Source organism: Stegastes partitus, unplaced genomic scaffold, assembly GCF_000690725.1.
Source record: "Stegastes partitus isolate 25-593 unplaced genomic scaffold, Stegastes_partitus-1.0.2 Scaffold97, whole genome shotgun sequence".
Taxonomy (NCBI): Eukaryota; Metazoa; Chordata; class Actinopteri; family Pomacentridae; genus Stegastes; species Stegastes partitus.
Genome location: NW_007577828.1, coordinates 287,754 through 304,970, shown reverse-complemented (window position 1 = coordinate 304,970; position 17,217 = coordinate 287,754). Strand labels below are relative to the sequence as shown.

The 17,217-nt window shown below is 41.6% G+C and overlaps 1 protein-coding gene across 1 annotated transcript; it reads right to left on the bottom strand.

Moving 5' to 3' along the window:
• Positions 1 to 1,168: 1,168 nt before the first annotated feature.
• On the bottom strand, positions 1,169 to 17,147 carry mtf1 (metal-regulatory transcription factor 1). Its single transcript, XM_008277383.1, has 11 exons — positions 17,068 to 17,147; positions 15,166 to 15,699; positions 12,043 to 12,281; positions 10,580 to 10,711; positions 10,256 to 10,329; positions 9,339 to 9,472; positions 8,518 to 8,595; positions 8,182 to 8,284; positions 7,434 to 8,098; positions 6,347 to 6,416; positions 1,169 to 5,057 (listed from the first exon to the last, which is right to left on the bottom strand). Exons 2-11 carry the CDS (start codon positions 15,631 to 15,633, stop codon positions 4,537 to 4,539), a joined length of 2,484 nt encoding a protein of 827 aa, XP_008275605.1. The 5' UTR covers positions 15,634 to 15,699; positions 17,068 to 17,147; the 3' UTR covers positions 1,169 to 4,536.
• Positions 17,148 to 17,217: the final 70 nt, after the last annotated feature.

The following is a 17,217-nucleotide window of genomic DNA, read 5'->3' as shown; positions in this document are numbered from 1 at the left end:
CTATACAGTCGTCCTCTAATGTACTCATACCCTTCCAATAAAGAAAAGGCAAAATTCACAATAGTCACTCAAATAACTAGAAACTAAAAGAAGTAATAATAAATAAAAATTTAATAAATTACAATTTAGTAAAAGAAGACATTGCTTTTGAATTGTGGTTGAAAAGAATCATTAAAAAAAAAAAAAAAAAAAAAAGACAGGTATTGTGATGTTGGCCCACTGCTCACCAGCAAGGCGCTCTAATTCGTCCGGGACAGTCTTTTTTTTTCATTTTTATTTTTTGTAATTGTTCTTTTCAACCACAATTCAAAAGCAATGTCTTATTATCACTAAATTATAATTTAGCAAATTTTTATTTATTATTACTTTTTCCAGTTTGTAGTTATTTGAGTGACTATTGTGCATTTTGCCTTTTCTTTAATGGAAGAGTATGAATACATGAGGACGACTGTACATATTTCCAATGAAAACAGGCTTATTGTTGTTGGCAACATGTCATTTTGAAATGATATAATATTATCATGAAAGCTATTCACCGGCAGATGATGAGGACGCCTGTTATTATTTTCTTATTCGCTACCTGCTCATCAAGCAGCAATCAGAAAAATGTAGATCACCTGTGAGCACCTGTTTATAAACGCAGAAAGCCTGAAACACTGAGCTTACACAACATCATGGCCTCGGACACGGACAACACAACACGCACCTTTTGGGAAACAGATCGTCCTGAGGATGCGGTGACCGATGCTGCCGGTTCAGCCGCTCAACAGGTGAGTGTCTGAACCTGTTTGTGGCTTCCTGTTCAAACTGCCATATGACCAACACACCTGTCCACCTGCAGCAAGTGACAAACATTGATGACAGACTGGAAAGCTTGTCTGAGAAGATGACCGTGTGCAACACAGTCCTGAACGACCTGAAGGATCTGACTGATGTTCTGATGGTAAGAGCTTCTGTTAACTCTCATTACATTCTCTGTTGCAGCTTATTAGAGATTCTCAAAGTTAATCGTGGTTGTTTTTGCAGAGGAAATCTCTTCAAGACGTGTCCCTACCGCCACAGAAGTGACCCCAAGATGAAGCCCCACTCTTTTCTTTTTCTACTTTGTGTAATTAAATAACTTTCACTGCATTGGACTCTAAACACTTCACCAATCAGACGTGACATCTCCGTGACAAGGATAAGGTTTTATTAGTATTATATTGCTCTCAATTCAGAAAGTTATTATATTTCATATGAAACAAGCATAAGCAAACATTTTCACATTATACATTCTTTAAAAATACAAATCCTTAACAATTCCTCACTCTTTGGGTGTAAAGACATTCCTTTGGAAGCATACAGTTTCTTTTTTTGACTTTGTATTTTTGTTAAATATTGCCCATTTGGAAAAATGTTGGAGATGACAGAAATTCTGGATCTCACTTTCCAAAAGAAGAGAAAAAAAAAATCACTCTGGCTTTATGTTTGTGATCAAACAATCTGCTTCCAAACAAATGTCACCATCAGTGATGTGCCGGCGTTACCTTTGCAGGTGATCGTCGGCCACACAAACCTGGGCCACAAGTCAAAAACAACGTCTCTGCTTAATGGTTAAAACAAATATTGGCAGCAGTAAGTTTGACTCTCATTGGTGAAGGTGAAAGTCAACTTTTAAGTATGTGAAAGGCTGAGATGAATTACATCAATGGAGTGAGCTCAACGAAACATGTCCACCACAAAAAAAAAAAAAAGGAAATGCTGTGTACATTTGACCAAAGAAATTCTTAAAACAGAACCATTCATTCGCCAACGTACTCCCTCAGTACAGATTCAGTTGGATTTAAAACCTCAGAGGCATGTGAAAGAATAACTGTAGAGCAACATTCATGGGAACAGTACTTGATGGTCGCACTACAGAGTCTGGATTCAACCACTCCAGTGCAAATAATGAAATATACTGAAGTCCAAGAAGCATGCTTCAAAATCAATGCAGTGGAAATGCACACTCTTGCCGCTGGAGTCCGGCGTACAAGTTGTAAGCAGAATATAATTTCATGGAGCGAGGCGTTAATAAACTTTCTCAGATGGAGTTAGTATTTAAACTTGTGAATGCCACACCTTAAAATTGCATAGTTGTGTTCATCGACAGTATGCATGTATGAGAATGTGTCGTGATGTACATGCCTGACTCCTGGCAGTATTTTAACAGGGACACTACGTTACATTTTTCTAATCCAAATAGAGCCAACTTCTGACGTAGACGCTCCAGATGTCAAATACTGCATACGTGGAATGGTTTCAAACACAAAATGTGCAACAGGAGCCTCTTGCAATTTATCTACCGCGCTCTGGGCACCTGTGACTCGAGGGAAAGCTCTCCTCCTAAATTATGGCAAAAAGACAAAAAAAAAAAAGTGGTTGTCTGTTTGGTTTGATCCTACAACCTGGAATTAAAATGCAGAATCACATCATGTGTGATGTAGTTGATCATATGTATTTTCTTTTAGCAACGCTGCATATCTATTAAGGACTTTCCAAACATGACAGCGGTAAAACAACACGACGTTTTCAGCGCTTTAGCCTCAGTGTGATCTGCTGCTGGAAATGATCGCCTGAGAGTCAGTGGAGATGAGTGTGTCGACATGTCGGAGAGCGTCAAGGCAAAGAGGCTCACAGAACAGTTTGTGTTGTAAGGCCAAGTAGCTCTACACTCTAATTTACAGGGCGTCGTGCCTTTGCTCTGTCATCATTGCATTGTGTCCCGTGTGATAACAATACTGTTAAATTATACTCTGAGCAGGAGGCTATGTGTTACATACATGTCGTTACTATAGGGACTGTACAGAAGCACAGCTGCTTGTAGAACTATTCGACTAAACACGGCAAAAAAAAACAAAAAAAAAACCTCTTCTGCATAAACGTGACAGGCGGAAGAATGAAAGGATAAGAGGGTATACATTAGCTCCGAACTCTGAGAGTTAGTAATTCAAAAATCTATACAAAAATACAAATTCTAGAATAATCTACAAGTTTCTCAAACATGTTTACACTAAAATGTACTATATTTACACTGTCGCCAGGACACCGTCTTTTTAAATGCTACTTTACAGCAGTTGTATACAAAAAAAGTCTGTAGTGGTGCTGCACCTCAGCTAACAAGCTGTCGGATTACTCGCTTTTACAAGTTAGTGTGCAATAAACAGGGAAGAGTGCAGCAAAAAACGTAGGGCTACTGCAAGTGTGGGACATCTGGTGAGGAAAAAAAAAAAAAAACGCATGTCTGAGTAACAAATTAGGGGAACCAGGATCAGTCATGACTTGATGCATCCCTGAGAGGGTCACAACCCTAAAAAAAAAAAAAAAACCTGTGGGATGTTGACAGTAGTTCCTTACTGTTTAATCGTGGACAATCTTCGCAAACAAGTAGATCCTAGAAGATAATTTGCTTCACTGTGCAGTCTACTAGAGCTGGCTCTGTTCTCGACCTTGCTTTTAGTAAAACCCATTACGTTCTTAAAAAGGAAAACAATTCAGTAACGAAAAAAAACAAAAAAAAAACAGCTCAACTTAAAAAAATACAACAAATGATTGGAATAAATTAATAAACTTTTTTTTTTCTTTCTGCTATCTTGACGATAATAGTATTACCAGTAAAAATGAAAGAATCAAGCATTTAAATAAATTAACATGTACAATTTTAAGTTAGTTTAAGTTATAGGCAACGTATTGATGTCATTTAAAGAGACAGGCAGATCTGATCACAGGTTCTTCTCTCAATTAGTAAATGACTGTCCGAACAAATAGAAAAGAATCATCACATTTTATGGACTAGTTTTTCTAAAAAACCCCCAAAAAACAATCAAACAAAATAAAAAAAATAAAAAAACTGAGGAAATCACTTCATATTACATATCAGCCATATGGGGGGAGGGCTGTGTGGTCAGCCCCTAAACTCCTGCTGAGAGCAATGCTTGAGTAAAATTATAGCAAATTCCTCTAATATACAGTGCATTCTAGTCAGTTGCATACCAGCTTTAAGAATTTGTTAGGACCTGTAGTACAGTACGAGGATATACAGAAGAGTTTAGATTTCCTGCTGAGGCGTGTCGCCTCCCAGTCAGGAGAATGGAACTCTAAAATGATCAGTGCTTGGACAACACTCGCTTGTTTCAATCGGTTCAGAGTGGATATCTCGAGGATTACTATATACAGTTTTTTTGTTTGTTTTTAACAAAAGGATCTACTGCCTTTTCCCTGCATTAATTAAAGTTGCTAAATCTCGATACGCAAACTAATCCTGTCTTCTAAAAACTCAACTACTGCAATGAGACTCAACAGAAACGTTATTCATAGTTTGTATATATATGCTGCACGGCGGTACCATATAGGACAGAATGCACTGCAGGTACAGGTGGTTTAGATGCACACACTATATAGGGTGAAGGAAGAGGCATCACTTTGGAGAATGACTCAAGGTGTAGGTGGACTCTATGCTTGTGGATGAGTGGGTGCGACGAGACAAACACATGGTGCCAGACTCGGAAAGCAGTTCTTCTAAGGAGTGCCGTCGGTGGCCATGTTGAAGTCGTCTGCGACCAGCAGCAGAGCCTCGATGTTGGCAGCCGTCTCAGGGCTCTGCAGGGAGAGGAAGTCTGAGACGTCCATGCTGGCTAACCCGTCGGATGACGACGGGTTTGTGGCAGTGCTGCTCACGATCGTGGAGTAAGTCTGAGCTGTGGAGGAGGAGGAGGAGGAAGTAGACGAAGAAGTAGAAGTAGTAGAAGAAGAGGGGGGGGCCTCCAGCCTCACCTCACCCGCCTTGGAGGAAGACTTGGGGAGGCAGCATGAGGAAGGTGACGTTGGATGGTGTGGAGGCTCTGATGGTGGTGGTGGGGGAGGGGGGTCTGGTGGTGGCTGCTGTGCTGGGGCTGAGACGACAGAGGAGGAGGAGGAGGAGGCACTCTTTGCACTTTTTTCTTTAGCAGAGTCCCTGCAGGCACACTGGCACTGGCAGGATTCCTCCTGTTTGATGATGATGACTGGCAGGCTGAGGCCGATCTGTTGGACCGAGTTGCCTGAAACAGAAACACAACTTTATGCCGGGCTGCAGAGGCCGGTGCAAGAGGTGAGAAATTACTAACTGCTTAGAAGGAGGTGGCATTCATCTATAAATGACTGCAAAGAAGACAAGAGTTGATGCCACATTTACAGGCTTCCATACTAAACACATGAGCTGAGCTAAGTGTACGCCTCGAGTCGACACTAGTGGAGCATTTTAGAACTATTAAAATTCAACGTTTTAGTCTGAAAACTCAGATTGCATTTTAGTTAGAAACAGACACTTTTGGGAACTAGTGCACCCATGTTCTCTTCCTTCTTCCTGATTGGGTCCTATCAGTTACTATTTGTCCTTCCCTCATTCACCACTCCTCTATCACATGAGCCTTTCCTGAACCAACCTGTACTGCTTTGCTGTACTTTCAGGCACAGTTACACTTGGTCAAAGGTGTAGCAAAAGAAATCTCTGGTCTTACTTTTCACATTTACTGTTCTTCCTCTGTAGTCTTTACAAAAGAGCAACCAACCACCTGCTTCCTGTTTACACCCACGTGTGCATGACCAGTCATGTGATCTGTGTTTTTAGGCATGTGAGTATGGATGGTGATGTATTTGAAAAGTAGTGCTAAAAGGCTCTGGACAGAAATGGTTACTGTGAATGCAGCCTTGGTGTCTAATAATTAGGTAGAGAGTGTGATCCAGGGATAACTTTTTCCATCAACTAATCACCATGAAAGCATGTGATCACAAACCAACTACACCAGTTAACTTTAGTGAGGAAATCTGCAGTCACAGATACTGAGGAAGCACTGAAGAAAATAACATTCATAATATTAAAGATGAACCAAAACAATCAAATCATGGATTGGTCGGTCCTTTTTCCAGTATTAGAAAAGCGATTAATTCATCAGTAACCATTCATTATCCAGCCTAAGATGACTTTGCTTTTCCCATCAAGGCTCCAACCTGAAGAAAAGCCCTGATTATCAAAATCATCCTCATGTCAACGACTTCCTGTAGATCCTGAATATTTGTAAAGTTACTTGTCAGTTTACTAAACTACTGTAATGGGATACTGCTCCAAGTGTTCCAGCTCTGTGGATTAATTAAGCATCCTAGAATTGCATTTCTATAATAAAAGCACAGTGGCAGCATCTTAGAGGAATCAATTTAACAATCTGCTATTTAATTAATCCTGTTAAGGCTAAGTACTCCACTGGATAGCACAACAAATTTATGATTTCATTATAGTGTTTTGGCCTCCACAGCATGAAGAAATACAATAATTTACTGAACACTGGCTTACCAGCATTCCCCCCCACTGGTATGGCTGTAGTGAAGAAAACCTTTTCCACTTTTGGAGCTCCTTGATGCGGCTGTGGAAAAAAAAAAAACATTGAAAATCAAGTTCAAGCAGGTTAAGTGTAAAGCTGGAGACACACCAGGATGTTGTCAGGCTGAGTTACAGTGAAATCTTAAACTGTATTAATGGTGTGTGGCTGCTGTGAGTGTGCTGGAATAAAAGTAATGATAAAATGTCAAACCCATTACTTTGCTCCACTCACCTGATGACGGTATATCAAAAAGAAAAACTATTTTTTCCAACTGATTTTACTAAAATTTGCTCCTCTTACATGAATCACACATGAAAACAAGAACAAATGCAGGAAATCCCCACTTCTATGTACGGAGAAATGTGCATTTAAGTAGGGCTGGATGATACAGCTGGAAAGTATATCGTGATAAATACTACAGATTCAGAATTCTTTATTGTTTTTAAAATGACTTATTTTTAATGACGGCTGGGAGAAAAACAATATTTTGAATTTAACCAACTTTCTTTACTTTGAATGCAACCATTTTGCACAGAGGTTTAAGTTCCTAGTAGCTGGCCAGAACCAGGTATCACCAAATTGAGACCCTGCACTGTGCTGCCAATCCCTCCTCTGTCAGCCCTCAGAGCGGGGAAGTGGGTGTGTGTTGCTTAGGTGGATGTGGTGGTGGGGGACACAACCTTAATGTGTATTTTTGGACTGCTAAGCCTGTCTTGTTCAATCGCCAGACCCCCCCAGCTGCAACTTCAGAGGTGACGAGAGGCAGTCATGAACCAGTGCAGCAGCCAGGGGGAGGGCGACAGCAGGTCAAGGGGCACCGGTATTAAAGGGTACACCAGCCTGTAATTGCTTTTTTTTGTTATGAGCTTTCATGACAGTTTGCACCTAAATGAAACTATCAAAATTCAACCCCACAGTTTCCTTGTTAGTGTCCATCGCCAGTGCATATCGCTGTCATCCAGACCTACTTTAAAGCCTCAGAATACATCCCAACATCAACACTGCCACAGATTGAGTCACATTTTTTTTATGCAAACACTGTGTGAAAGCATTACTCACTGCTTGCTCTGCTTGCTGGTTGTTGGCAGCACTGCTGAGGATCCACTGGAGGTTCTGGTCAGACATGACTAAGCCGGGCGGCAGTAGGTTCTGGTTGGGCGCTATGGTGATGGTGGCAGGGGTGGTAGCCAGACCGGGGCCAGAGTTTGGGACAGAGTTGTTGGCCAAAGGCACAGGTTGAGCCACAGCAGCTAGAGCATCTGTTGTGGTAGCTGCAACGACAGCAGCAGCAGCAGCAGCGTGGCCTGGCGCTGTGGTGGTCAGTGCAGAAGCCACTGAAGGTGGAGCAGACATGGGTGGTGGTAAAGGAGTGGTCTGTGTAGCACTGTCTGGCTGTAGGAATGTGGGTGGCAGTGCCACATAGTGCTGAGGGGTGACGTGGTTTGGTGGCTGGACAGACGCCTGAGGATCGGAAATCTGCTGAGGCCCACTTAACTGCATGAAAGGGGGAGGCTGGGTGGAGCTGACAGTAGCAGTGACAGAGGCAGGGGTGGAGGCCTGAGAGGAAGAGCTCTTACTGAGCTGGGAAGAAGCCTCCATGACTGCAGCGGTGTGGGAACAGGAAGATGAGGAGGTAGGACTGATAGAGAAAGAGATGAGAGGCGAAGCATCAGTCACTCCCAGTTGGGTGGAGGCCTCTAGGCTGAAGTGTTCCGCAAGGCTCTCTGAGGAGGAAAACGAAGCTCCCATCAGAACAAGAACGTTTAGTACAGTTCAAGCTGACATGTTTTGAATGAAATGTTCCTACCGCTGGGATGGGCATCATCTTGGCTGACACTATTTTCAGGACTCTGGAACATGAGCTCAAATATTTTCACTGGGGTCACGTTGTTGAGGTCCATATTTTGAGCCTGGAACAAAATTAAAATGAATAAATAATTTAATAAATGCATTAAGCGCCATTAAGAAGTTTTAAAATGCTCTGAAATTCTTGTTTTACGGTTACATTTTTATTACAGCGAATGTAAAATAACCACTGAACAGAGAGGCCTTAACACACAGACAGTTTTACTGCTGATCTTGAAACCTCTACATCTTCAATCCAAAGTCAATCTGACAAAGATGAAGCAAAATCCAGACTTACATTATGAATGTTCTCTCGTAGCTCGGAGTCTGTAGAGATCAGGCTCAAGTCACTGAGGCACAGCGAGTGATTTGCATCCTGTAATTAAGAGATGAATTGGTCCTAATTAAAAATGCCACTGCTATGGGATAAAGTGTTTAGTCGTGCAAACAAGCTGGGAAACTGGAAAAAGAGGATGACACCTTCTGTATGAAAGCATTAAAATCATCGTTTTACGTTAAACAACATACCAAAAAAGTTCCTTTTTCTAATAGAAAGGTAATCTACCAGACAAGCACATGAGAAAACGTCTTCATTTTTAATAAGTTATGAAAAGATTTGCTTGATTGTATTGCCAACCCCTCATATTAAGGGCTTTGCAGATATGAAAATATTGACATCGTGCAAGATTGCAGCTTTTGTTCTGGGCTGAACGGCTGTTTCGAGTGCCTCCCATCAGGTAATAAAACTGGCCGTGGTGTGTGTGTGTGTGAGAACATAACAGATGTGCTGTTTATATGAAAACCTGTAAGTGAATTAACTCAAGAACGCACACAACACTAGAAGGCACACTGTATTTCTGAACAGAGTAGATTAAAATTCACAGGTTTTTAATCAAGTGAATAACAGGAGGAACACAGCGTCCTAGTGCTCTCAGGCATGAGAACAAGACTCTGTACAATCTAAATGGTTTCCACATCTACGTGCACAGACTGATCTGGAGTGTGAGGGCAGACAGCAGACGTGCATGCCGCTCTATTTAGAAGAAAAACACACAGGACTCCTGTGGATGTTTCTGTAAGGCTGGTTGCACTTTCTACAGTAGCTGTGCTGCGACTTACTTCAGAGAGCGGATGGGTGAGGGTGACGCTGAAGGGCTGTCCTTTGTCGTGGCCCCGGATGTGACTCTTCAAACTGTACTGGCTGCTAAAAGTCTTCTCACAGCCATCACTGGGACAGTTGAATGGCTTCTCCCCTAGAAAACAAGTAGACGTGTGGAACAATAAATTTAAAAGAATGGTAAGGGATAATTCTAAGTGTGGCCCTGCGATGGACTGGTGACCTGTCCAGGGTGTCCCCTGCCTTCGCCCTAAGTAGGCTGGGATAGGCTCCAGCCCCCTGCGACCCTAATGAGGATTAAGCGGTGTATAGATAATGGATGGATGGTAAGGGATAATCTTTGTCAGCCTTTACTTTTTCTGCCTGGCATAAACATACAGTGAGCTAAGATCAAGGCTGCAACTTTACTTTTAACTTGGGAATAAATATAACAAAGACAAGGTACGATGAGCTATTGCAGACATCAGCAACGTCACTACATGCCCTTATTTCACAGAGCTAAACAATGGGATGCCCTGCAGCCAGTCTAGAAAAACCCTGGTGGCAAAAATGCAACATTCACACATTCCAGTGAAGCAGAGAGAAAAAAACAAAACTTCAGTCTATATGTCAGTGAGATCCTATCTATTTCAGCTTGATTTAAATATCCCACAACTGACTGAGTGATGGATCAAGCTTGTATTTTTGTCTACTTTGCACACAGATGGAAAACACACCCCTTCTGGCCACAGAGTCTAATGTTTCACTTTTGTTTTAATCCAATCTGTTTAAACTTTGGTTTGGCGAGTTATTAATCAGTCAGTACAAGTGCACGTTCAAGCACTGGCAACAATGCAAATCAGGCAGAGATAAAAAAAAAACAAACATGTCGTGTTCCTAGAGAAATTATGGTCACATAAAACAAGCAAATATGATATACCTGTGTGTGTCCGTACATGTGTTTTTAGGTGGTGACTTGCAGCAAAGGCTTTGCCACAGCCATCATGGTCACACCTGAGGGCAAAGACGGGGGAACAAAAATATGTCAGAATGGCTTAAAATCAAACGCAAATAGAAAATTATGGATTTTCAAGACATAATCTGAAAATTCCTCCCCAGTAAAACCATGCCCCTGCTGTCCCATTTGTTTTAATATAGAAAAAAATACACCCAAGCAAACATTTCAACAGATTCAAAGAATTGCACTTCCTTCATCTTCACCTAGGAGTTGGATTAAACCTGCCGTGATTATGGAAATCCTCACCGGAATGGTTTCTCCCCGGTGTGTGTGCGAATGTGCTTCCTCAGATCGCTGAGTGTGGTAAAGTACTTTGTGCATCCCTCCGATTCGCAGTTGAACGTCTTGCCTGTGTGAAGTCTCTGGTGTGCTTTTAGTCTGCAGAGACAATCAAGTGTGTGTCATTACACCACAATGGGAGGCTGGGAGAGAATCAAAGCAAACACTGGCATTAAACAGCATGTGTCGATTCCTGTTGCACTTAATTTTCGAGGGTCTAGAAAGCATACGAAAAAAGTCAGCGTTGATAGAATATGAGGCTCTGAGTGGAATGGAAGAAAGTAAAGGTATTAAAAAGACAATCTAATCATGTACAGTACTGGCTGGCTGCTTTGAGCAACAGCCTCTGACAGGGAGTTGATGCTGATTGCAAAGTTCCACCAGGTCCCAGACATGTTGTCATAGTAACGGAAACAATACAAACCAGCCTGCTTGAAATCACAGCAAAATCTAAATGGTTAAAATGCTAAGAATTCTTAAAATGTCTGGCTTTGGTCAAATAGATACTCAACAGACTGGTTGGGTTTGTTTCTTATCTTAATGGAGTCATATCAGACTGGCTCTAATAATCTGTCAAAGCTGCTATACTAAAGTGTCAAGGCATCTGCTGTGACACTTTTCACATTCTCCCTCTTATGGTCAGCCCCGAAAATTGCACTTTGGCCTACTTTTGTCAAAAAATATGCTCTTTTTGTTAAGTAAGAACTGGAACTACACTGCAGTATCACTCTTAAAGAAATCTCAGACAGAAGGTTTAGCCCTTAATCTAAAGTGTGAGTCTTTCTTGTGAGTCAGTCTTTTGTTAGCGGCACTGCGTTCCCAGGTTGTGTGTGGATTAATCGGGTAGTTTCATTTAAGGAGAACGGGTAATTAGAGGAAAACTATCACTTAAAGAGGGAGAACATAAAGGACACAGGATCTTGAGATTACAATGTTCTGCTTTTTCTTGTTGTGCCATTAAAGGATTTGATCCTATATTGTTACACGTTGTGCATTATTGCACCTATTCTTTGAATAATATAGACAGATCTGAAACATCAATACTAAAAGAAATACACTCGAAAATATAAACTACTGTCAGAGAAAAAAAAGCCAAGATACAAAACACTTCTATATGAGAATGAGAAAATTACTCATTGAATTATATGCAGTAATTTTGTAAGCTGACACATTCACTTCAAAGGTTGAACATCCACTGCTCACTGCAGTGCAGGACATGAGCACAACAAGGCTTTATATCCTGACATAACTGTATACTTTACTGATACTGATTTATTTTGCCTTTAGTGCAACTCCCAATCAATTCCCAATGTCCAAACAACAACAAAATACTGTAAACAGAACCTACAGTAATGATTTTTTACAGTTCTCACAGCACTGTAAAAACAGGAACAATTCAAACAACACAACACAGATGTGCGAAGCCTCACCTGTACAGCGTGTTGAAGGCCTTTTCACAGCCTTGCACGTCACACTCAAACGGCTTCTCCTTGGTGTGGACACGCACGTGGATTTTGAGGCTGTACGAGGTGAGGAAGGCCTTTCCACAGCCCTGCTGATTACACACGAATGTGTACTCGCCCCGGTGTGTCTTCTGGTGTGTCCGCAGGTTTCCTGCCGTGCTGTACGTCCTTGTGCAGCCTTCAAATGTGCACTGGTAGCGCTTCACCTGGTAGGAGACAAATGTGGTCAGATCAGTTCAACTCCATGAGTTATCATCCTGAGCCTAAGAAAAAGGATCACAGCATCGCTCTTAAAATTACATTAAAGTGCCTTTAACCTTTTTTGATGGGAGAAATGTGTTATTTCAGCTCAGAAGTGACCAGCCTAGCCATATGATGAAGTGACAGCCTGAATCATTGTGACCTTTCGGGGGGGACTTGAACTCGGTGACTCAGCCAGCCATCAGCACATGAAGCGGGTGAGCATAAAGGACAGCAATGATGACTAACCCCCCATGCAATACATCCCATCCAATTCTGTTTCACAGGACCAATGTCCATTGCAGTGTGGCTCCTGCTCTTCTCTCCTCTCATTCAGTCACCCTGGGGCAATGTGAATGAAAGCAGCCCATTCTCTTCTTAGAAAAATGCTATCGTGTACTGAACACAAAGCCAGAAGGAGTAAGCTTGTGGTTGGCCCACTGACAAGAGAATCCCCTTTCTTAGCTGGAATAATCCCTGTAATTTCCCATCCTGGTCATCTTAGAGGTCTTATAAAAAAAGATAACTGTTTTACAATTTGCATAAAAGCCTAACAACTGACTTGCTGTATCAGTGGAATAATCATATAACCCGTTCAAATCACACAACCTTGCCGTCTCAGGTCTTAACTTCAGAACATCTACTCCAACACACCTAGTAACACAATCAGCTCAGCTATTTATACAATAACCACAATGCACAGTTGATAAAGCTTTTAGTCTTCCTGGCAAACATTAATCTCAGTGATGGGTTATCTGAAGCCATTCATTTTTATATTAGTACGTGGGAGAGATCATTTGTTAAGCAAATATCCATGCAAAGCCACCGTGGAAGCCTGATAAAGCTAGCAGCTCAGAACCATATTGTTCTCCCACAACATCGTGACCCTTCTACACCATCAGTTCGATCACTGTGACAGAGATTGTATGCATTGGCCTCCCACATGCACAGTGGAAAAGACCAATCCATTAAACATTATATGGTTATGTCAAACCAAGGCAATATCACTAATCGCTCGATGGTAATCATCATTAGACTTTAACACCTGTTGAACATATTGTATATGATACAGTACACACTGCTAGTTTTATGTGCAAACTTCGAAATAATATTTGAAAAAGCAGCAAGACGCAGCTTTATTTTGTTAGTTGTTTCTTCAGTTTTCCAGCTTGTGCACTTCCATTTAGGGGAATTTTATTAATATTAATGTCCTTATGGAAATTCATTTTAGATAAAGATAAAGATAAAGAGACTTTATTGTCATTGTGCAGAAGTACAACGAAACTTGTGTGGAAGAACACGACAATAGCAGCAGTGCAAATAAGAATAAAAATAAGAATACTAGAAATAAAAATAATTTAAACAAAGTACTATATACACAAAGCATTATATACAATAAAGTGAAAATATAAGAAAGTGCAAATAGTGGGAGTACTGAACTGTCCTATCGAGCTGGGGATGTCTGGGTGGTGGGGCAATGTGTGGGGGGGACTATAGGAGCGATCAGAAACAATGTGAGGATAAATTAAGTCCGAATGTTTTAACAACAGCACGTGTTCACTCCCTGCGACCCTAGTGAGGATTTAGCGGTGTATAGATAATGGATGGATGGACGTGTTCACTGAACACCTCCAAACGACAATGCAAACACGACGACAGCACCGAAGACGATCCAACCTTATGTCAGCTTAAGAAACAAACACACAGGGCTTGGCGTACAGCTCTAACGCCAACAAATACTGGAAATCCCCAGTACACTTTCATGTTCACTTTCTATCTCACGCATTCACGTCATGTTTAATATTTTGTTTGTTTAGTGATGTTTATAGCTTACAAAGACCTACAAGCACATTACTTCACAAACACATAAATCTGCCCTCAAACTCATGTCAACAACTTATTTTCCCTGAAAAAACAAAAGCATATCCTTTTCTTATGACTCTGTGTCCACAAAACATTTACATTTTGTAGTCCTGTTGGAAATATTGTCTGTTTTCTTATTACTTACAGATAGAAAGCCCAAAATATTTCACAATAAAAGAGAACCAACAGGTTTCTATTACTGTACTGAGTAGTTGTTCTGAATGTGCACACTAAATTTTAGGACGCATACACAAAACAGTTTCTTCTGTGCTTATGTTTCTCTGATATAAACTGTTGTGGGTCACGTTTATTATCGAGTGTGAAAACAGATGTTGAGACATCTAGTAAATAATCTTGCTTTGATGTGTCTGACATAATAACTACATATAGCATATATCATTTCTAAAAACCCTGACTGAATACAGGATTGAACTGTTGACAGAGCATTAAGTTGTTCTCTGATGTGTTTCTGCAACCTGCCTCTTTGTTGGACCAGCTGCTTAACCAGTGCACGCCTTCTATCTGAACAGTTTACTGTATTGTTCACTAATTAGGTTCGGATGCCGTTTGGAGAAGTGAGATGGTAACTTCTGCTTAAGCCACAAGAGCCACCAGGACCAAACTGATGGCAAATGTTATCATGAAAAACCCTGCAGCGCGTTGACATATCTGCAATCTCATTTTGAATTTGAGCAGCAAACAGCAAGTTTAAGAAGCATGCTTAAATGTGACACTATGCATCTCACAGTCTGTAAGACAATTAGACGTGTCAGAAAAATCTTTAAACCATCTGCTGTTCTGTTGAGCAATTAGCTGGAAGAGCTTTCACAAACAAAAGCAAGCAATTACCTCAGCAGTAACCAAGCATAGCCATGCAATACTCTAAAAATACTCATAAGAGCCCTCGTAAGCCAACAGGCATATTGTACACATTTCATCAGCAGTATATAATGTACAATGGGAAGAGATGCACTTAATTATGCTCACCTCTCTCTGCTTGGTCTCTGGGCACTCAGAGTGCAGGGTAAGCGTAGCCCCCTCTATGTTGCGTGGCATGGGGGTGGAGCCTGGGTTTATTGTGAACTGGATCTGGTCTGGAGAAATCGTGTGATGCACATAACCCTGTGACATCCCATCAGGGTCTGCCATAAAGGTAAGCGAGCCCTCCTCCTCGTCTCCATCGCCCTCCCCTTCGGTCAGGAAGGTGACTCCGTCTTCATCCCCTCCACAGTGACCCTCCTCTTCACCCTCCTCATCCAGACGGATGGGGTCCCGCTCAATGAGCACCGTGGTGCGGTCGTACACCCGACCGGTGGACGACGAAGGCTCAGCGATCAGGTCATCGTCTTTGTCAAAGTGGATCTTGTCGTCTTCTTCTTCATCGTCCCGCTCCAGGTGATCCACCTCGACCTCAAAGTACATAGGCGCCTCCGTATGAGGGCCATTCTCACTCATGGTCCCTGGTGCCTCTCCCTCCTTGGCAGGGAGGACCGTACACGCACACTGTCGATGTTTTTCACCCTGAAAACAATGAATCATTTTTGTCATTTCTTAGCAAAGAAGTTACTTCATTCCAGTAAAGAGACATTTGCTTGTACAGCACATTTCAGCGATGAGGCAATTAGTTCTGCTTTAAAGTGTCACTAAATGAAAAGCAGTGCCAAACATAAAAGTCTTTATAGAGGAAAAATAAATAGTTGAGGCAGATTTTCAGTTTAAATCAATCATTGGAGTTTGGATGGCAGCAGAACAAATAAGTCCACTTCATTCAAAAAATAAAAGCACCCAATAGAACACGTGCTCTATTGAAACACTCCTAGAAAGCCCTGCTGACATGGCCAGGATCTGCCCCGACAGCCAGGGGCAACTTCCCACCCCTGACTGACAGAGCCTCAGATATTGGTGAAAGGGCTTTTCCACGATGCTAAACGCCAACGTGCGTACGATCAACTCTACGCCAAAAAGAAATTTGCACATTTCCAACAGAGACTACCACTGAATGCTCCTTAACAAGTCCTGGGCCGATGAGACACGTTAGCCCTCATTAAAGAAAACAAAACTACACATCAGGATCTAGAACTTTCTGTTTCCAATGACAGAAGTCACGAGACGGCAGCGGGCTAAACTCAGCTAAATAACTATACCAACTTGGTGAACTCCGCTCCTTTACAAACTGCTCCCGATAAGAAAAAACTCGTGTGTAAGCGTGTGAAAGGTGCTCCACTCGGACGACAATGTCACTTAACTTTTCCGACACTGGAAACGGGTAGCTAACGTTGACAAGTGCTGCGCCGTTTACAAACACATTGGCCTCACTCACACACACACACCCAGTGACTGCAAAGTTAACGACGTTTGACTGACAAGGCAGAAACGTTACTCCTAACTTAATGCCACGGTGCTAAAATTGTCATCCGCACACCGTAACCCAGCTGTGTAACCAGCCGCAGGTCGTTTGCTGATCTGATATTTCACTGAGTACATCTCGATCACATCGCTGCTAGCCTCAGAGGTATGTCGCTAGCTAGCTGCTGCTATATGATTTTGAAATCGTAAGTCTTTTTTATTTTAGCGCTATGAGACACGATAATAGAGTCGACATAACAGCAGCATCTTTGCCTTTTACCCGTGAGTCAAAGGCAGCGAAATAAACGCTGGTTTAGTTAGTAATAGCGAAATCAAATACCAGTTATGTCTCTACACATGCACTGCTAGGTAGCAACAATTTAGCTCGCAGCTAAGCTAAGCTAGCTAGCAGCGTTTACTATCGAATTGACATTACCTATGTCCTGCAAAAAGGATAACACGGTTAATGTTATCAAGTAGCAAGCTGTCAGGTTGGCGCTTAAGTTAATCTACTAAAAATAAATGACATAAAAATATATTTACCTTTGTTAAATGTATGCCTTATCCCTTTTGCTGTGGATGTTGAGCACTTTCTTCCTATCCCCTCCCTAGGATACCATACAACGTCACAGCCATTCGTGAGGAATTATGGGAAATTAAATATCACTAATGTTACATCAACACACTTTTTTT